The 21,477-nt window shown below is 45.8% G+C and overlaps 1 protein-coding gene across 2 annotated transcripts; it reads right to left on the reverse strand.

The window, feature by feature from the left end:
- Positions 1 to 1,558: 1,558 nt before the first annotated feature.
- WAS (WASP actin nucleation promoting factor) lies at positions 1,559 to 18,483 on the reverse strand. Of its 2 annotated transcripts, none has more exons than XM_040405503.1 (12): positions 18,311 to 18,483; positions 16,118 to 16,252; positions 14,443 to 14,529; positions 13,893 to 13,989; positions 12,338 to 12,379; positions 12,213 to 12,263; positions 11,816 to 12,005; positions 10,118 to 10,160; positions 9,613 to 9,769; positions 9,012 to 9,412; positions 2,038 to 2,152; positions 1,559 to 1,849 (listed from the first exon to the last, which is right to left on the reverse strand). In XM_040405503.1, the coding sequence occupies exons 1-12, from the start codon at positions 18,422 to 18,424 to the stop codon at positions 1,794 to 1,796; spliced, it is 1,488 nt and encodes a 495-aa protein (XP_040261437.1). In that variant the 5' UTR covers positions 18,425 to 18,483; the 3' UTR covers positions 1,559 to 1,793. The 2 variants fall into 2 exon arrangements, with proteins under 2 accessions (XP_040261437.1, XP_040261438.1); XM_040405504.1 differs by lacking the exon at positions 18,311 to 18,483 and adding an exon at positions 16,331 to 16,462.
- Between the last annotated feature and the right edge of the window lie 2,994 nt (positions 18,484 to 21,477).

Raw genomic sequence — 21,477 nt, forward strand, 5'->3', positions numbered from 1 at the left:
CAAAGATGAGCGGAGAAAATTACTCCGCGGAGGTCTGTTCTGGTGTGTAGCGTTACCGTATCAAGCCTATCTGCCCCAATCTGCCAATGGCAGAGTCACAGGGTGAATGGTGGAGCAGACAAACTGCCTGCTGGTAGGGTTGGTCCTGCTGATTAAAATGATACCTGAACGGTGAAAAGCTGTTGTCCCATTCTTGAGATATGAGACTTTTAATCTATGTGCAAATTAGGGCCTCAGTGCACCGAAGCTCCGCCGCTTGCCTGTCTTTGTTACGTCCCTTCCCTTGACTGGCAAGGCCAGACATCATCATTGTGCTGTTCCCTCACCCTGTAATCCCGTGTTTTTATTGGCAGGTGCACAATACATCACCATCATCACTATAGAATCTGCAGCGCATGCGCAGGAATACAGGGCCAGGGTAGAGCACAGTCAAGGGGAGGAGGAGGAGCTGAAGTGCACTGAGCGACCACGGCCTGCCTCTCTGTGCACCGAAGCCCTCAATTTTATATACATTAAAAGTCTCATGACTTAGAAGAGGGCAACAGATTTTTGCCATGTATGTATCGTATTAATCAGCAGGATCAACCTTATTGGGCTGACATGTACCCTTTAAAGGGCATCTGTCAGCAGTTTTGTCCCTATGACAATGGCTGCTGACCTGTTACACGTGCTCTTGGCAGCTGAAGGCATCTGTGTTGGTCCCGTGTTCATATGTGCCCGCATTTAGGACAAAAGTGATGTTTTTATATATGCAAATGAGCCTCTAGGAGCAACGGGGGCGTTGCCGTTACACCGTACAATTTGCGGTCCCCAATGAACGGGCAGCGTTCGTGCGACGGCCGGGATGGATTCAGACCCATTCAACTTGAACGGGGTCCGCGATCCGTCCGTTCCGCAAAAAGATAGAACAAGTTCCATTCTTTTTTGCGGATCGGAAGCACTCCGTAGCGCTACCGCGGGGTTCTGTTCCGTGCTTCCGTTCCGCACCGCATCTCCGTTCAAGTGAATGGGTCCGCATCCGTGATGCAGAATGCACACGGCCGGTGTCCCGTGTATTTGCGGAACCCTCCGTACGCGTCCCGCAGCACGGCCATGGGAGCACTACATTTGTGTGAAAGAGGCCTTACCCAGATGATTATCAGGAAGGAAGCGTTGCTCGTCAGTGAAGGAGCGCACTGCAGTTACACGCAGCGATCTCCTCCACAGTATGGGGAGGAGCGACCCCTAATGCCGCCACCCGTCCCCATACTGAAATATTATTTGCCGCCAGCAGATCGTGATTAGACGGCACAATCTGCGCCGGCAAACAATAATTTTTGTGACCGCTTAAAATATGCAATTACCCTATGAACGAAGGTTTATCGGGTAATCGGCGGCACCTTTACACCGCCAGATCATCACTCACGGGCTTTCCTGTGACGGCTTGTTAGCGATGATGTGGCCCTCAGCCAGTGTAATACAGCCCTTGGCCTGAAATGGCTGATAACAGGGAGCAATAGATTGCATTATTACGGTCCTGTCATAGCAGTGTTATCTAATCAATCGGCACAATCACAAGGGAGATGAGATGACATTTTTATTGTTTTATTGAGTTGATAGCGGTAATGACTTCCATTTGTCTTGTGTGTATAAATCATGACACGTTAAAAATTATTATTTCGGTCTCAACTGAACCCTCTTTTATCTGTTTTCTAACAAGAAACATGAAATCCAAAGATGGCTTCCATCGGGCACGGAGACTCGCGACATAAAGAGCAGGAGAAAAGGAAAAGATCCTGTGTGCTGACGGTGACTCAGTCATCCCACTCGTCGTCATCCTCTTCCTCTCCTCCATCATCGTCATCTTCATCTAAGGAGATTGATGGCACAGTGAGTATCAACGGCAAATGTGGGGATGATGGGAGTGCTGCCAAATAGGAAATCGTCCCAAACCACCACCCCCCAAAAAAAAGTAAGAAAACATGTCTAGCAAAGACACATCGGGACAGTAAGGACATAAGACACTTGCAGAATGGTTTTCAGGACGGGGAGACTTACCTGAGGAATGGATGACTTTGCTTCTCTTTTGCATGACATGCATGAGAGCGCCCACTAACCCCTCGGAGGATGCGTCAGACTGGGTGGAGGTGGGTATGTCAGCTGGTTCTGTCACCTGAAAAAAACATTACAAATTTATTGAAAGGGGTATTTCAATCTTATAAAGTGATTGCATATCGCTAGGATATGCTATCGCTTTATCATCCATGGGGCCCTCCCTAATTCTTCTCCGTTTTTGTACTTTTGGACACCAGCTGTGCAGGGAAAAACAGTGAAGGGGCCACAGCCGTGAATCAGTGGTGTCTCAGCTTGCTGCTTTTTATATGTGCATTGGAGATATTCAGGAGACTAACTTAGACTAACTCAGAGCTTTTCCACTGTAGCAGAACTTCAGCGGTGTTTCTGGTGGATACTCAGACACTGTGTTTCAAAACGGTGCTGATTTTTATAGGTGGATTGGAGATACTCAGGAGGTAATCTGGAGGTGGATACAATCTAAACAAGTAAGATTTGTTTGTTTATAATCTTTCCCCTCTTTACAATGGCAGACCTGGTTCTGTGCAGGAATTGTTGTGCTTTTATTTCAGGTTCCACTCTTCGGAGGTTTGAATGCTGTCTGATCTGTAGACAGCTCTCCATAATGCAGCAGGAAATCGCATTTTTGAAATCTGAGATTTGTAAATTAACCGTTAAACAAACTCAGGCTGAGAACGTTGCAATGCCACTGCCACAGACCCCCCCCCCCTAGAAATAGAAGATGGGTTACTGCAGGTTTTGGTAGACTTAGAGTTGTGGATAGAAGACATGTCCCATAGTCTGTGGCTCTCCATAATTCATTTGCAGCACTTTCAGAGTGCAAAAGCAACATGGAGGATGGCTCAGGCACAGTGGGTGAGAAACAATCATCTCCCATGCCTAAAGTATGTAAGACTGCAGCCAAAGACAAAAAGCAGAAGGTGAGGACTGATAGTAAGCAGCTGTTGGTGGGCGATTCCATCATAAGAGGTTTGAAGTTTGAGGAGAATGGTGTTGTGAGATGTCTCCCTGGTGCTACCGCTAGCAGGGATAGACGACGGATCCTTAATATTGTTAGGCAAGCAAAGCAGAAAAGGGAGGTGGATGTTATTGTCCATCTTGGGACAAACGATCTGGCTTGCAATGAGGTTTCAAAGTTGAAGGAAGCTTTTCACACACTTGGAAAGGATATACGGGAGGTTGCATCAACTGTTTCATTCTCTGCAGTTTTGCCTGTGCATAACCTTCAGCATGACAGGAAGATGATCATTAAGGAATTCAATGTATGGCTTGGTGAATGGTGTCTGAACCAAGGGTTTGGCTTTGTGTCTCATGTTATCTCTCGTTGGAATGGAAAAGAACTGTACAAGAAAGATGGTTTGCATCTTTCTCTCAAGGGAACTAATGTCCTCAGTGAACAGTTCCAAGTATTTGCTAAGGAGCATTTAAACTAGGAAAAGGGGGGCAAAAGAGTGATAATCCAGCAGTCCGACTGCCCCCCTGAACAATGCCAGAAGATGCCAGTGGCACAAAGGTTAATAAATGACAAGCTCAGAGTCTTGTCTACAAATGCTCGCAGTTTAGGGAATAAGATCATGAACTTGAGGCTATAATGGCATCTGAGAATATAGATTTAGTGGCTGGTTCAATGGGAGTAATGACTGGGATATAACAATACCAGGGTTCTCTCTATACAGGAAAAGTTTTTAATATGGTCATTACAGAATTTCAACACAACTTCAGCCCCTCCAATCTGAAATCTACCAGTAACCTCACTCAGGAACAGAAAAAAACTATCAAAACATTAACGGGAAATAAGGATATTGTGATAAAAAACGCAGACATGGGAGGGGGCAAAGTGATAATGGATAGCAAATACTACACCGCTGAGTCCTTACGCATACTATCAGACACGGCTTATTATTAATCATTGACCGAAGATCCCACATCATCTTTTAAGAAAGAGCTCTATGACCTCATAGATGAAGGCTACTACCTAGGTATCCTGGATAAGAAATAGGGATCGACCGATTATCGGTTTGGCCGATATTATCGGCCGATATTGAGGATTTTGAACGTTATCGGTATCGGCATCTATTTTGCCGATATACCGATAACGTATTGGGAACACAGAACGCGCTGCTCTCAGCGCGTTCTGTGTTCCCTCCGCAGCACAGGGGAGAAGGAAGCAGTGTCTCCTCCCCCTGTGCTGCTGCTGCCGCTGCCGCCAATGACAGAAGAGAAGACAAGAGGAGGGGAGGGGCTGTGGCCGCTGCGCCACCAATGAAGATAAGCCTTTCATTCATTCATATACAGGAGGCGGGAGCTGGCTGCAGAATCACATAGCCGGCTCCCGACCTCTATGAGCGATAGCTGCGATCCGCGGTAGTTAACTCCTCAGGTGCCGCGGATCGCAGCTACCGCTCATAGAGGTCGGGAGCCGGCTATGTGATTCTGCAGCCAGCTCCCGCCTCCTGTATATGAATGATTGAGAGACTTATCTTCATTGGTGGCGCAGTGCGCCCCCCCCCCAAGCCCCCCAGTATTAATCATTGGTGGCGCAGTGCGCCCCCCACCCCAATCCCGGCCAATAGTAAAAACATTGGTGGCGCAGTGCGCCCCCCCCCCCCCACCCAGTATTACTCATTGGTGGCAGTGGCCACAGGGTCCCCTCTCCCCTGCTCCTCCGATCGGAGCCCCAGCAGTGTAAGCCTGGGGCTCCGATCGGTTACCATGGCAGCCAGGACGCTATTGAAGCCCTGGCTGCCATGTTCAGCTCCTTGCTGCTGTGTGCACTATGCACAGAGCAGCAGGGACAGTGTGAGCTCCTATTCACCCTGATAGAGCTCTATCAGGGGGAATAGGACAAGGGTTCTAGTCCCTAAGGGGGCTAAAAGTTAGTAAAAAAAAAAATACACATTAACAATAAACAAAAAAAATACACATTAACAATAAACATATTAATTTTCAGCAGATTTGTGTAGGAATTTTTATTTTTTTTCAAAAATGAAAATTCCCAGAATATCGGTATAAATTATCGGCTATCGGCCTGAAAGTTCACAAATTATCGGTATCGGTATCGGCCCTAAAAAATCAATATCGGTCGATCCCTAATAAGAAAATCAGAACTTATCTTAAAATTTCACACCCTGTCACTGCAAAGTTTTATTTTCTCCCTAAAATCCACAAATCATTGTCCAATCCGCCCGGAAGACCCATTATTTCAGGCATAGGTTCAATCACCACAAATCTGTCTGAGTACATAGATGGCATATTACAACATTACGTAGTTCAACTACCGTCATACCTAAAAGACACCACTCACTTACTACAAACACTCGAGACTTTCCAATGGAGAGACAATTACCACTGGGTCACACTCGATGTGGCCGCCCTCTACAGCAACATCACACACTCCCTCTGCCTTGAAGCGATCAACAAATGACTTAGTTCTGATCTCTGCATGCCCAAAACTCAATGTCTTTTCATTCTCAAATCCATCAAATTCATCTTGGAACATAATTATTTCACCTTTCAAGATAAGACCTTTCTCCAGATAAAAGGCATTGCGATGGGGACCAAGTTTGCCCCTTCTTTTTTTTTTTTTTTTTTTTTAAACAAAATTTGTATTGCAGGAAAAGACATGCATGGTTCATGACAACATATCTTGGAGGTTACAAATCATATCAATAAAAGACATTCTTACATGAAGAAAAAAGAACATGTTGATGACTTTTGCACCAATTATTGGAAAGTAAATGATCCATACAATATGTTTCCTACTTTTTTTTTTATTCCCCCCCCCCTCCTCTGTATCTGAAAACCTTACTCCCCCCCTCCCTCCCTCCCTAGCCCTCTAGCACTAATTAACCTAACATACAGTACAGACCAAAAGTTTGGACACACCTTCTCATTCAAAGAGTTTTCTTTATTTTCATGACTATGAAGGCATCAAAACTATGAATTAACACATGTGGAATTATATACATAACAAACAAGTGTGAGACAACTGAACATATGTCATATTCTAGGAGGTTCTTCAAAGTAGCCACATTTTGCTTTGATTACTGCTTTGCACGCTCTTGGCAGTCTCTTGATGAGCTTCAAGAGGTAGTCCCCTGAAATGGTCTTCCAACAGTCTTGAAGGAGTTCCCAGAGATGCTTAGCACTTGTTGGCCCTTTTGCCTTCACTCTGCGGTCCAGCTCACCCCAAACCATCTCGATTGGGTTCAGGTCCGGTGACTGTGGAGGCCAGGTCATCTGGCGCAGCACCCCATCACTCTCCTTCATGGTCAAATAGACCTTACTTTCAAGGTTTTCCCAATTTTTTGGCTGACTGACTGACCTTAATTTCTTAAAGTAATGATGGCCACTCGTTTTTCTTTACTTAGCTGCTTTTTTCTTGCCATAATACAAATTCTAACAGTCTATTCAGTAGGACTATCAGCTGTGTATCCACCTGACTTCTCCTCAACGCCACTGATGGTCCCAACCCCATTTATAAGGCAAGAAATCCCACTTATTAAACCTGACAGGGCACACCTGTGAAGTGAAAACCATTTCAGGGGACTACCTCTTGAAGCTCATCAAGAGAATGCCAAGAGTGTGCAAAGCAGTAATCAAAGCAAAAGGTGGCTACTTTGAAGAACCTAGAATATGACATATTTTCAGTTGTTTCACACTTGTTTGTTATGTATATAATTCCACATGTGTTAATTCATAGTTTTGATGCCTTCAGTGTGAATCTACAATTTTCATAGTCATGAAAATAAAGAAAACTCTTTGAATGAGAAGGTGTGTCCAAACTTTTGGTCTGTACTGTATATCCTGCTCGAAAACCAAATTACCAACTTGGCAACTTCCATACATCCTGACAGAGCGAGAGGTTTTATGCCGAAGCATGTACAATGTCCTGTACTGTTGTAAACTGATTTCATTGTGCTAATCGTCCTAACGTCCCTTTCAGCTGTTCCTCTAAGTACCATTGCGTAAGTGTGAAGGGTTTCATAATATTCTCGATTTCCGAATCAGACAAGAACTCAGCAGGAAACCCCTCCATCTTTTCAGAAATTTGCCTCCCTTCCCTTCTTTACTTCTTTCTGCCTCCCTACGCTCCAGAGCCAATAAATCCTTGAGGTAGTTTAGAATGTTGTCTCTAGGGGGATTGAAGGCTGTAGCCAGTGTTGTAATATGCTCCTTTTAGTTACCATGCATATTGCATGGAATAGAGCTTCCCTATAGTACACGGATAACAAACCAGGTAGTATTCCATCCCTAGTTTGACCAGCAGCAAGTATATAAATAGGATTACCGTCCCTTTATAGGACACGAGATTGAACCCCCTTGGCCCATGACCATTCTAACTTACACTCTTTTATCTAAAACATTCACCCCCATTAGCTTCTTTCCTCCCCCAACAGTATATATATATACACTCACCTAAAGAATTATTAGGAACACCATACTAATACGGTGTTGGACCCCCTTTTGCCTTCAGAACTGCCTTAATTCTACGTGGCATTGATTCCACAAGGTGCTGATGGCTTTCTTTAGAAATGTTGGCCCATATTGATAGGATAGCATCTTGCAGTTGATGGAGATTTGAGGGATGCACATCCAGGGCACGAAGCTCCCGTTCCACCACATCCCAAAGATGCTCTATTGGGTTGAGATCTGGTGACTGTGGGGCCATTTTAGTGCAGTGAACTCATTGTCATGTTCAAGAAACCAATGTGAAATGATTGGAGCTTTGTGACATGGTGCATTATCCTGCTGGAAGTAGCCATCAGAGGATGGGTACATGTTCTCATTCTGTTTACGCCAAATTCAGACTCTACCATTTGAATGTCTCAACAAAAATCGAGACTCATCAGACCAGGCAACATTTTTCCAGTCTTCAACAGTCCAATTTTGGTGAGCTTGTGCAAATTGTAGCCTCTTTTTCCTATTTGTAGTGGAGATGAGTGGTACCCGGTGGGGTCTTCTGCTGTTGTAGCCCATCCGCCTCAAGGTTGTGCGTGTTGTGGCTTCACAAATGCTTTGCTGCAGACCTCGGTTGTAACGAGTGGTTATTTCAGTCAACGTTGCTCTTCTATCAGCTTGAATCAGTCGGCCCATTCTCCTCTGACCTCTGCATCCACAAGGCATTTTCGCCCACAGGACTGCCGCATACTGGATGTTTTTCCCTTTTCACACCATTCTTTGTAAACCCTAGAAATGGTTGTGCGTGAAAATCCCAGTAACTGAGCAGATTGTGAAATACTCAGACCGGCCCGTCTGGCACCAACAACCATGCCACGCTCAAAATTGCTGAAATCACCTTTCTTTCCCATTCTGACATTCAGTTTGGAGTTCAGGAGATTGTCTTGACCAGGACCACCCCCCTAAATGCATCGAAGCAACTGCCATGTGATTGGTTGACTAGATAATTGCATTAATGAGAAATAGAACAGGTGTTCCTAATAATTCTTTAGGTGAGTGTGTATATATATATATATATATATATTTCTACACTCTAGATCTAGAATATGGAGTGTGAAATATGTCGTTTGTCAAAACACCGACACAGTTAGACGTATATCTACCTATTCCACAATTATTCCATATATCTTCCATATATCTTCATATAAGATAGGGCCAGGGACTATCCATAGTACTCAGTATATTGGGCAGACTAGATGGGCCAAATGGTTCTTATCTGCCGACACATTCTATGTTTCTAGGATCAGTGGTGTCCCAGACGACGGACCCCCACTGATCATAAATTGATAGCATATCCTAGAGATATGCCATCTCTTAATAAGATGGGCGTACCTATTAAAGTTTTCTTATTACAGCTTGGTTAGGGCTGGAATAGATGGCCATTTTCTAGCCGCTGTAGTATTCTATGTATATTGTAATAGAACTATATTCCAGTGGTTACATAATTTTGGATTTATATTGTATGTCTTAAAACTCACCTTAGACAGTTGGATTCCCTGTCTGATCTGGTCCAGCAGGGCCCCACGACCAACAGGGGCAGGAGAAATCGGTGATGCTTGGCCTCCTGATACAGCTGGAGGGGGAGGAGGAGGAGGACCACCATGAAACTGTGGTTCTGATGCCAGTGGCGGCGGTGGAGGTGGCGGAGGAGGTGGACCTCCACTTCGAGGAGGCGCTGGACCTGCTCTTGGAGGGGGCGGAGCTCTGTGAAGGTCCGGGGGAGGCGGCGGAGCAGGACTACTGCGAGACGGAGGAGGGGGTGGCGGAACACTAGAGCCTCTGCTTGGTGGTGGAGGTAAGGGGCCGGTTCTTCCTCTTCCCGGCGGTGGACGGGTAGGAGATGGTGCAAAGCGGGAAGGTGGGGTTGGTGGGTCAGAATCTGTAGGCAGAAACTGTGGTTAGCAAGCAAAAAAATATCTTTTATGTCTTGTTTTCTATAGTCATGTTTGATATATATATATTTTTTTTCCACAAGTGAAAAATTTGAGCCTCAGAAGTGTCATTCTCCATAGGGCACTGTGGAATTTACCAGCATTGTATAATAGAACATGAATAAATATACGCCTCCCAGATCCTCACCTCCGCCCATTCTTAATTCCTCTTTTACAGCCTCCATCCCTCCATGCTGCTCTATGAAGTCGTAGATCAGCTTTGAGGTTTCTGCATCTTTCAGTTGGGCATCGCTTATTCCTGCCTTGCTGAAAAGGTTACGCAGTTCCGGATCCAACGCATTCACCTGATTGTAATAATAAAGAGGGGGGACACTGTCAGAATTAAAGGGGAGGTCAGAAGAGCTTAACAGGCTAGGTGATACAAATATTTACTAAGTGTGATTAAATATTTGTTAAAACAAACAAATTCCATACAGAATAAATAATAATCACGTGGCCTGCACAATACAATATGGGGGGAAACACCATCCAGGTAGGATGTTGTAAGGTCGCTTACTTATCTTTGTCTTGTATCACCATTTCCCATAGGCTCCAATGTTTAATAAAAGAAAAAGCATTTGCCACACAGTATACAGTGTCGGGGGCTTATGGATACATTTGGATGAAAGGTCTGTATTGGTGGATATACTTACATCAAATCCGTTATTTGGATCCCATCCCACATGAGAGACATGCCTGTAATAAAGCACCAAATATTATTACATTGCTTACTCTGCTGTATATAATATCCAGAAATAAAACCACTAATGGTAGCAAGGGGCTTTTATAGTATTGTGTCCTGACTCGACCCTGGCAGTACTTACGGATGCCGCCATTAATTCCCATCTTCCCCATTCTGAGACTGTGACACAGCCCTGCTAGTGAGAGGATTCATTTGGGAGGTCTGGGGCACTGACGAACTCCTTTCTGACTAGTACTGATTCAGTATATCTATGGCACTAAGCTGCAGGTAATACAATAGGGCACATTTATTAAAGGATGTGCGACTATTTTAGGGGCCGATGTAGTTTTATCGCCAGACGCAAGGACTGCCATAGATGGGCCAAATCTTAGGGCAGCGCGCGGGGGAAACTAAGTAAAGTAAATGTGTCCCAATGACTTTCAGCCATGACTTTGATAACGGTTTACATGGTGTATAATTAAGTGTTCTTGCATGGCAAGACCACTTACTGTTATCTCACATATATATTCTTATTATTATAGCCAAATTTACCACCCTAACTCCTCCCACAGTTTTTACACTACATAGACAGTAATATACTGAAACGTGCGGATTGTTCCCGATTGGTGTGCTATCACTTTGTGGAACGTTTCGCCTAATGGTTCACGAAACATCTGCGTTTTTGTGGCGAAATTGGTCCCATAGGAATGAATAGTGGAATGTTAAAAACTAGAGTGGGAGCTGAAAAATCAGGACGTGATTTCTAAACTGCCACCACTCCCTCATTTTCAAGCCCACCTACATACATCTTATATCAAAACGTTCAGCTATCCCTGCTGCCAATAAAAATGTCCACGGCTAAGCCATAGTCCTGATAGTTTTCACAATATGACCATTTGTTTGCAACTCACGCACCTATTGACATTCATTGAAACTCCACTCTAGCCACCTCAAATTTGAAGGGCAATTTCTAAACTGCGACTGTGCCTTCATTTTTAATATTTCAGAGACCTACTATGCATCAAAATGTAGGTCTGGGTCTTGTGATTCTCACAATATAAAGCTCTTCACTGTAGGATTTATAATTTTTAAACTACAACCGTTTGAAGATGGCAGCCGCCGGTGAAGTGAGCAAGTTGGAGCTGTTTGTTTTTAACCACTCTTCTCTGCCCTTGCTGTAGAGTGAGTTTCCATAGGAACCCAGGTGTGTGAGCAGCCAGCAGAGTGACGAAAGCTAGAGTGTGAGCTGAAAAATAAGGACACGATTTCTAAACTGCCACCACTCCCTCATTTTCAAGCCCACCTACACAAATCGGCTGCTAATGTTTTTATAAATGTATGTTTTAATGTAACTTTGAAGCAACAACATTGCAATTAAATGTGCAATATAAATAAATTAAAGTTGAAATGCATTTCTCACTCTATCAAGCTTGCCATGTGCACTTTTTTAATTTGATCAATCAATTGGTTAGTGTAATGTTTACTATCTTTACACACTCCACACAGTTACTCTGCCCACTCCATAAAGTTACTCTGCCCAGTCCAACCTTTCCACCGTTACTCCAGCCACTCCACCCAGTTACTCTGCCCACTCCAGTTGTAGACTACTGGTGGAGGCGAGAACACTTCACACAATTTCCCCAGAAATTGTAGCTTTTCTAGTTCTTACTTGAAACCACTCGGTGCCCCGATATCGGCTTTGGAGAATTTCTTCTTCCCCTTTTTACTCTTGGATTTATCATTGGGTATCGGGAGGGCGCGGTATCTTTCTGATGTGATATCTGGGTTTTGAATACTGACTGCTGCCAAGTTGATGCCGGCGTGCTGGGTCGGGGGATAAGGCTGTGGACTTGGAGGACCTGAAGGGATTAAGATTGTGTAAAAGGACAGCACAAGGTGAAACTACAGACATAGGTGAATCCATATGACGTTTTGTGCTTAGAGCAGAAGTATTCACTGTCTTGGCTCCACTCAGGATGTAAAGCAGTGAAACGAGTCGTCTTTCTGGCAAGACCATTGCAAGATTCAGCTTCATAGCAATATTTATGTTTCCTTATCTATCTTACCATTGGCGATATGTCCAGGTGGCGGGGGCAGAGGGAGGGTGCTTCTTCTTTCTGCAAATGGTTAGGAATAGAAGTAATTAGTCAAAATCCATCAGCGTGCCCACAATTTCTAGAGTTTCACTTACCATCTGACACTGGCGGGGGCGGCGGTAGCGCTTGGCGTTTTTCTAAAATCGAGAAGATATGTTATTGTAAGCCGTACAGTCACCACACCTACATGGGGGGGATACAATAGAGGGGATACTTTATGCTGCCAAAAAACAGGATTTACAACCTTTACTTCCTATAGCGATGCCGCAGGGTTTAATTGTACGCTGATTAGGTTACAACCTGCCCTACTAAAGAATTTGTCTAGGATTTTACTATTGATAGGCCATCGGTATCTGATCGCCAATCAGTGGTTTCGGTGTAGCCTCAGTGCTGGGAATTTTATTGCTCCATCCTGCAGCGCTACTCCCATTCAATTCAGTGGAACAGCTGATCAGCGGGGTTGCTGGGTTCTGGACGTGCACCTTTAAGATGCTGTTTGAGGAGGCATCAGCACTCGCTGTAGGACAGCAGCCATATTGCAGCTTTGCTTAGGCCATGTGGCATCACGTTCATCCGTTATGTGGCCTAGGCACAGCTCAGTTCCATTGAATTGAATGGGGTTGAGCTGCGATACCACGTACAACCACTATACAATATACGGCGCTGTGGTTGGTAAGCTGAGAGGGTCCTGGGGGGTTGGACTCCCACCTATCAGATACTGAATGGAACATAGATCATCAGTTAAAAAAATCCTGTAAAACACCTTTAAAGGGTTTGTACCATCTGAGACATTGGGGGCATACACTTAGAACGTAGCAGGAAAAGTCCCGGAGGGCGCATCGTGCATGCGCAGCCGTCCTCCATTTATTCCTATGGGAGCGCCAAATGCTGGCTCTGCTATTTCCGTAAGCCCCATAGAAGTAAGTAGAGCAGTGGCCGTGCTTGCGCGGTGGTGCGCCTCCCATCAATTTCAATAGGATTTCTGAAAATTGCCTTTTGTTCATAAGGATCTGTATCTTTCAGAATGTAATTCTCCTCTAATATTTCAGCTTGTACCATCTCTGACACTGGCGGGGGGGGGTATATCACCAGGATAAGCCCCCAACGTCTGATAGGTGCGGGCATACTTAGAGCGAAGCCGGCAAAGTCCAGGAGGGTGCACTGTGCGAACTCGACTGTTTTCGGAAGTCCCATCAAAATTGTTGGGAGGCGCACCGCGCAAGCGCGGCCACTGCTCCACTTACTTCTATGGGGCTTTTGGAAATAGCAGAGTCAGCATTCGGCTATTTTCGGCACTCCCATAGGAGTGAATAGAGGGTGGCCACGCATGCGTGGTGCGCCCTCCGGGTATTTGCCGGCTCCGTTCTAAGTATGCCTGCACCTATCAGACTTTGGGGGGATATCCTAGTGTTATACCCCCAGTGTCAGAGATGCTACAACCCCTTTAATAACTTATTAAGAAGGGAATTCGATTCTGACAAATACAGATCCTTATGAACAAAAGGATCAGACATGTTGAAATATGACAACTGCTATCTGGATAAGAATGGAAAAGCTGTTTATTTCTGCGAGCTTCAGGCACGTACTGTATATCTCGGCACATCTGCGTTCCCTAGAAATTAGGAACGCTGGACCTCAGTTTCTTTATACCTTGTCTGTGTTGTCTCTTTTGCAGTTTTTCTTCGACAACAGCTTGAAATGCTTCAGCTTCCTCTTCACTGGCAAAATTCAGCCCAGCCTGGCATTCCTTCAGGTAGAGAGCACTCTGTTAGGCTAACCGTGTTTAGGAGCGATTGACAAAGGAACACTCTGAACAAAACGGATTCACGCCAGGCCTGAGGTGGCGGTGCATGGGCATGACACGGAGAGTATCCCTGCGTCATGCTCCACCACTGTCCTAGGCATAACACAATGTGTCAGTGGTGCCCGGAGTGTTCCTTTAAGTCTACCTGTAATGTGACAACTGTAGTACATCTTCTTTTACGCTATGGACTGCATTCGGCATTGCAAAAATATGTGACCCCCGTGCATTCTCCATTACCCCTCGCAGACGTACAGTCCGTTCATACCAACATAATGATAAATGGGAAGGTCCTGTGGACCTGGCTCCGGATGGATATGACATGTTGGTGCTAAACACTTTGTGATATTGGTCACTCACAATCCACAATGACTGACACTCGGCAGTAGACAGACTTACATCTGAGGGGAAGGTGTGGAAATACGGACGTGGTGTGAGGTACATGAGCTGCTGAGAGATCTCCTGCTCCCAAACCAGCTTTTCTTCCTGCAAAACAAGAAATTCAGGCTCAAATAGTAACGCGCCTGCCATGTCGCACGTGTCCAGGTGATCGCTGTGTGCCAGCCAGGTGATGCCCAACTGGTGGTTGTGTTCTTCACTGTTGGCTGCCTTTTAGCTCTGATTCATTAGGACACGGCTATGCATGAGCTGGCTTAGGCTACTTTCACACTCGCGTTTAGTGCGGATCCGTCATGGATCTGCACAGACGGATCCGTTCAGATAATACAACCGTCTGCATCCGTTCAGAACGGATCCGTTTGTATTATCTGTAACATAGCCAAGACGGATCCGTCTTGAACACAATTGAAAGTCAATAGGGGGCGGATCCGTTTTCTATTGTGTCAGTGAAAACGGATCCGTCCTGACACACAATGTAAGTGGCTCAGTTTCGTCAGGCGGACATCAAAACGCTGCAAGCAGCCTCCAGAGCGGAATGGTGACTGAACGGAGGCAAACTGAGGCCTTCTGAGCGGATCCTTTTCCATTCAGAATGCATTAGGGCAAAACTGATCCGTTTTGGAGCGCGTGTGAGAGCCCTGAACGGATCTCACAAACGGAAAGCCAAAACACCAGTGTGAAAGTAGCCTTAGATGTGCGCTATAATTTACTACAGCTGTTTGGTATAAATTATAGTAAATTTGTAGGGCTGACAGTGGACACGCCCTCTTTCACTAAGCCCCACCCACTTTTTTTTTAAAATAGTCTGGTATCAAAAAGTTGCAAAAATAGGATTTTGCACCTTTTTGGGCTTACTTGCATCCTATTTTTGTAAAGCAAAATCGAAAAACCTGATGATGTATGCTTTTATTATTATTATTTTATTTTTTTTATAGCGTTTGCACATAAAGTGATAATAAACTTTGTCTGCAGAACAGGATTTCTGCTACTCTAAAATAGGATGAGATTTACAGATATGAAAATCCAGTGAGGCCTGGAGGAAAATTTCCCCCAAGAAATGATCCTTTAGCAAATTTGTCCTTCGTTCCTCTTAAAAGGCATCTGTCAGCAGTTTTGTCCCTATGACACTGGCTGACCTGTTACATGTGCACTTGGCAGCTGAAGGCGTCTGTGTTGGTCCCATGTTCATATGTGCCCGCATTGCCGAGAAAAATGATGCTTTAATATATGCAAATGAGCCTCTAGGAGCAACGGGGGCGTTACCATTACACCTAGAGGCTCTGCTCTCTCTGCAGCAGCGTTTACACTGATTGGTCCTGTCAACCAAAGTGCAGAGGGTGCTGCAGTTGCAGAGAGAGCAGAGCCTCTAGGAGTAATGGTAACGCCCCTGTTGCTCCTAGAGGCTCATTTGCATATATTAAAGCATCATTTTTCTCAGCGATGCGGGCACACATGAACACGGGACCAACACAGATGTCTTCAGCTGCCAACCGCACATGTAACAGGTCAGCCAGTGTCATAGGGACAAAACTGCTGACAGATGCCCTTTAAGAGGCGTATTGTGATACTTCTCAGTTTGCAGCCATATTGATTTATAGCAACATGAAGGAGATGAGGACGCATCAGTAGGATATTTTTTATTTTAAGATGGTCCATAGCCCTGTGTGATACGTACCGTGACATCATAGAGCCGGATAAAGTAGGAACGTCTTGGGTTGTCTTTCACCAGACACACAACGCCACAGCTCTGCTTTATCCAGTGATCATTGCTCGGCGACAGGAGAAGCTGAACTACGGTTGTTGCCAAAGTCTGATGGATTGAGAAATACAGGGTTAAAACAAATTGCCAGTTTCTAAAGTCACAATACAGTTATTAGGGTGTATTCGCCGCCAGTCTGCCACAGATTCCGCCGCGTGGACGCCCATTGTTTTCAAGATTTGCATGCGGCATTTCTGCCTCTAAATCTGCAGGCGTGGCGTGGGCTTGCCACAGATTTCACCCCCGCTGACCTGCACCGCAGCTCAGTTCACACTTGGAGTGTAAGTGAGAAATAATAGGCACGGAGCAGCGAGAGGCCTTCTTCGTGCCACGTCGTTATGCAGTTTATTTGCAGGGTACACAAAATTACAGTTTGACAAGGAACAGATAATAAACTTCCTTGTTTGCTGGCGGTTCGGGCAGCTCGCACTCCGGTGAAGGCGAGTGAACCGTAGAGCGTGTACTCAATGATACTTGAATGATTTATTTTTAATGTCGGGGGTCAGACGCTTTCAGGAAATAGGAAGTGATAAAGGTGGCGCAATATTTACTCTGAGGAGGCATATTAGTGTTTTGTCCAGGAATAGTAGGAGCAGCCATCTGTGAGACCCGCTCGTCTACCAATATTGACACAAGGGCAGGCGACTGATCCATGACAGGACGGTGACGCAGGCGGTGGCATTGTACAGTGTGTCTTATTCGGCCAGTAAACAGTTGTGGCAGGGACCTGCAGAGTGGCACAATATGACATTGGTCACCAGTATATATGCACTTCCACTTTCTAAATTCTCTTTTTTGTCTGATTTTCAGTTACAAAGTCTTCTACTCCAGTCACATCCAGAGCAGCATCCACTAGTCTGCTGTTACCCAAACAGAGGTTCTTCTACATTTTGCTGTCAGACACGTAAGGCTTTGTTCACATCTGTATTATGATGAAGCCTCCAGTGCAAATGGTAACAGGAAGGATTGTTCGGCTGTCAGCTATACCTTCCTACCTCCTCATACACAAGCATGCTGGGCTCGGCTGAGTATGCATGTGATTCCAACAGGAGGAGAGTAGTAAGGCAGTGCTGCACACTTTCCACATGAGGGTAACTACCCGCATGCATCGCAGCAGTATGCAGTAGCAAAACATCAGCATGGTAGAAAATAGGATTCACTTAAAGGTGTTATCGCATTAAATAGATTTATCCCACGCCAATAGGATAAAGGGTGGATCGAATGATCCCAAGAACAGGCTCCGGGTGGAGCAGTGGACACGCATGCACTCCGCCGTCCCATTCTGCTCTATGGGGCTGCCCGAGATAGGTGGGCGCTTGTATTGGGCTATCTCTGGCAGTCCCATAGAGCTGAATGGCACAGCGGCACACGTGTATGAGCGCTTCACCATTCACACGGAGAGCACGGGCCGTAGCGGTCAGATCGTCGACATTCAGACTCTGATCCCCTATCCTGTGGATAGGGAATAAGTTGTCTTAACCCCTTTAATTGGGAGCAGTGCTGCACTACCTTTCATGGCCACTACCCAGTGCACAGCGCTGCAGCAATGCGGGAGTGGGATCCTGATATTGATGGCCAAGCCCAAGGATATTACAGTCCCAGAAAACCCCTCTAAGCATTTACACAGAGAAAGATGATCTTAGTAACCCCTCTGCACTCTGACCGACAGCGGAGCCCCTAAATGGGTTTAATAAACTGAACAAGCCCTTTAAGATGCTTGCCTCATGCGGTTCATGGGCTGCTAACATGTCGCTCATGTATGTGCATGTATAGCTAACCCAAGCAGCACGGTGGTTAGCACTGGTGCCTTGCAGCGCAGGGGTCCTAGTTTAGAATCCGACCAAGGACAACATCGCTTGTATGTTCTCCCCGGGTTCTCCGGTTTCCTCCCACACTCCGAAGACAGACTGATAGGGAGTTTATATTATGAGCCCCATTGGGGAAAGCAAGTGATAATGATGTCTGTAAAGTGCTGCGGAATATATCAGTGAGTAAAATAACCCGAGCTCTGGACGCAGTCGTGCTTGTAGCAATGATTACAAATTTCCTATTTCTCAGCCTTTGAGACGTTCATTAACCCAACACCCGCCCAGGTACCACATTTCTCACCGTGCACTTTCTCCCCAGGAGCTGGAACACCTTGTGGTTCTCCCGTTCCCCGAGGAGAACTGAGGCGACATTCTCTTGGTTGTGGCCTCCGGTTTTGGACGACGCTCTGCTCATTGCAGCTCACCGGCCTTCGTCTTGAGCATGAAGTTAAAAAGAGGAACTTCCGCATTACATAGATGCAAGCAAACGGAAGCCGAGAAACCACCAGTGAGTTCAGCAAGGATATACAGAGTGGTGAGGTGCTGGGGGCAGGAAGGATATATTATACCGCCATATCACACCTTATGTGGGTGTATGTGTTAATTGAACTCCAGGTCACCATGTGTGAAGACAATCCCTTTGACTATATCCTATAATGGCATATGGTTTGCTGTGCGAGACATGGTCAACCACTGTGCCTTTATTTGGCTAGATGACATTTTCCCTCGTTATGATCGGCTGGCGGTTCTATGGGCCAGACAATTGGCGGCTTTTTTTTTTTTTTCGTGAAAAGATTGATATTACAACTTTTTTTTAAATGGATTGTTCAACTACAAACCCTTATCCCCTTTCCACAGGTTAACTTTTTGAATGGCGGGGATCTGACCGCTGTGGCCCCCTGCTGATGATGAGAGCGGGGCCCCACGTTCCCCCATTGGAGTTGCTGTCTTGCATGTGTTCTGCCATCCAAATCAGCTGTATGGGACTGTGGAGATAACAGAGTAAAGGTTTTTAGCTATCCCATAGCAGTTCAAACAGGGGAACACGGGGTCCCCTCTCCAAGCTTGGTGGAGGACCCAGTGGATGAGGGATAGGTGTTTGTAATGGGAATGTTCATAAAAAGAGGTCGACTATGGGAGCACGCTTTTACCTGCACAGGTGGGTCAGTGTGATCACTTTGCTTCTTAATGGTCCCAAATCGTAGAACTGAATTATAATAGTGAACGGGATAACCTTGCCCCCACTGCTTTACTAGTCTGTAGGACAGTCCACACGTTCCTGAAACAATACTTATTAAAGGGGTTTTCCAAGATTTTCCTCAGGATAGGTCATCCGTTTCTGATTGTGGGGGTCTGACACCCGGGACCCCCTGCCGATCAGCTGTTTGAGAAGGCACCGGCGGCGCTCCTGTGAGCTCACCAAGCACAGCACCGTACATTGTATAGTGCTCAACTCCATTAAGACCACGGTGCTCACAGGAGCCTTTTCAAACAGCTGATCAGCGGGGGTCCCGTGTGTCAGACCCCCACTAATCAGAGACAGTTGACCTATCCTGAGGAGTGGTCATCAGTGTCAAAATCTCACAAAACCCCTTTAAGAATCCAACAGAGAAAGCAGGATCTATTTCATATTTGTGTAACATATGAGGGGTTGAGCTTATTCAATGGGCGGAGCTTAGTACTTTTTGGGGGTCATTTATTAAACAGAAATATGCCTAAATTAGGTGTGTTTCTCTTGCAGATTGCAGCACAAAGGTCCTTTGCGCCGCAATCTGCTACTTCTCCCCACTCACGCCAGGTCTAAAAAATTGGGCGCGGCGGGGAGCGTGTCGGCAGGCCCGTCTCATTCATCATTTTCTACACCTGTTTTAGGCGTAAAAGATGGTCTTACAAGGAAGCTGTCTTACATTTAAAAGCGGCGGTGCCTCTTCATACCTCCGGCAGATCCACCGCCATGTATAGGGCTTATTAAGACCAGCGTCTTAATAATGTGCCCCTTTGTGTCTTACTGCAGACGGGGGAGAGGCTCCTGCTGCAGCGAGATTTCTTATAGCCAGATATGACAGTGAGGAGAAGCGGAGGGACAGAGTGGATTTCTATACCTATTTTTTAGTTTTAATTGTAACATGAGATGAAATAGGATCAGAGGAAGGGCTGGGATATATTATGGATGCGTTTTATAGTGTTTCATTAAAGGGGTAGTAGTTCTAGATCAAAGATCCACCCCCCACTCTTCTCATATTACTCACTGTCTCACTCATATGTGTAAATCCAGATAAACCGGGCTCAGAGACCATCACTGAAACGGGCCGGAAGCTAAGGTGGGTTCCCTTATTTTTAAGGTCCGAGGCATTTGCTGTTCATCTTCTGTTAGGAGACAGCGCGGCCATCTTTGTTTCACCAGCCTCTCACACTTTCATAAGAACCGATCACTCTTAGGGCTCATGCACACGAACGTTTTTTTTGCGTTCCGTATACGGACTGTATTTTGATTCCGTATACGGAACCATTCATTTCAATGGGTCCGCAAAAGATGCGGACAGCACTCTGTGTGCTGTCCGCATCCGTTGCTCCGTTCCGTGACCCCGCAAAAATCATGAGACATGTCCTATTCTTGTCCGTTTTGCGGACAAGAATAGGCATCTCTATAATCGGCCTCATGTTCCGTTACGCAAATTGCGGAAGGCACACGGGCGGCATCCGTTTTTTGCGGACCGCAAAAAACGGCACGTTCATGTGCATGAGCCCTTAATGTGGTCTCACACATTATATATGTTTCAGCTGAACACCCGGCAATTCCTTCCAACTCCCCCCATACACATGCATGCTCAGTTTGGCTGAGCATGCATGTGTCCTAATAGACAGTGGGGAGGAAGCCGTTATCGGACACCTGGGGCGGCTTGTCTGCTGAGAACAAAGGATCAGCGTTGAAATTCTGCATGCCCAGTCTTTCTTTTTCCTGACCTACGGCGAGACCGATATCTTGCAGCCGATCCTGCAAAGAATTTGTGGGTTTGGCTGATTTTATTCTAAGGCTACATGCACACGACCGTTGTGTGTTTTGCGGTCCGCAAATCGCGGATCCGCAAAAAAACGGAAGCCAACCGTGTGCCTTCCGCAATTTACGGAACGGGCGGCCCATTGTAGAAATGCCTATTCTTGTCCTCAAAACGGACAAGAATAGGACATGTTCTATTTTTTTTGCGGGGCCACGGAAAAGAGAAAAGGATGCGAACAGCACACAGAGTGCTGTCCGCATCTTTTGCGGCCCCATTGAAATGAATGGGTCCGCATCCGAGCCGCCAAAACTGCGGCTCTGATGCGGACCAAAACAACGGCCGTGTGCATGAGGCCTAATTTGTATGGCAGTTTTAGATGACCTGTACATAGTAAGGGTCAAGTATATAAGACGATTGCAGAGGAAATACATGTAGCGTGGCTTCTCAGTGGCAACTACATGAATACTGC

This window comes from Bufo bufo, chromosome 8 (genome assembly GCF_905171765.1).
Source record: "Bufo bufo chromosome 8, aBufBuf1.1, whole genome shotgun sequence".
NCBI classification, from domain to species: domain Eukaryota; kingdom Metazoa; phylum Chordata; class Amphibia; order Anura; family Bufonidae; genus Bufo; species Bufo bufo.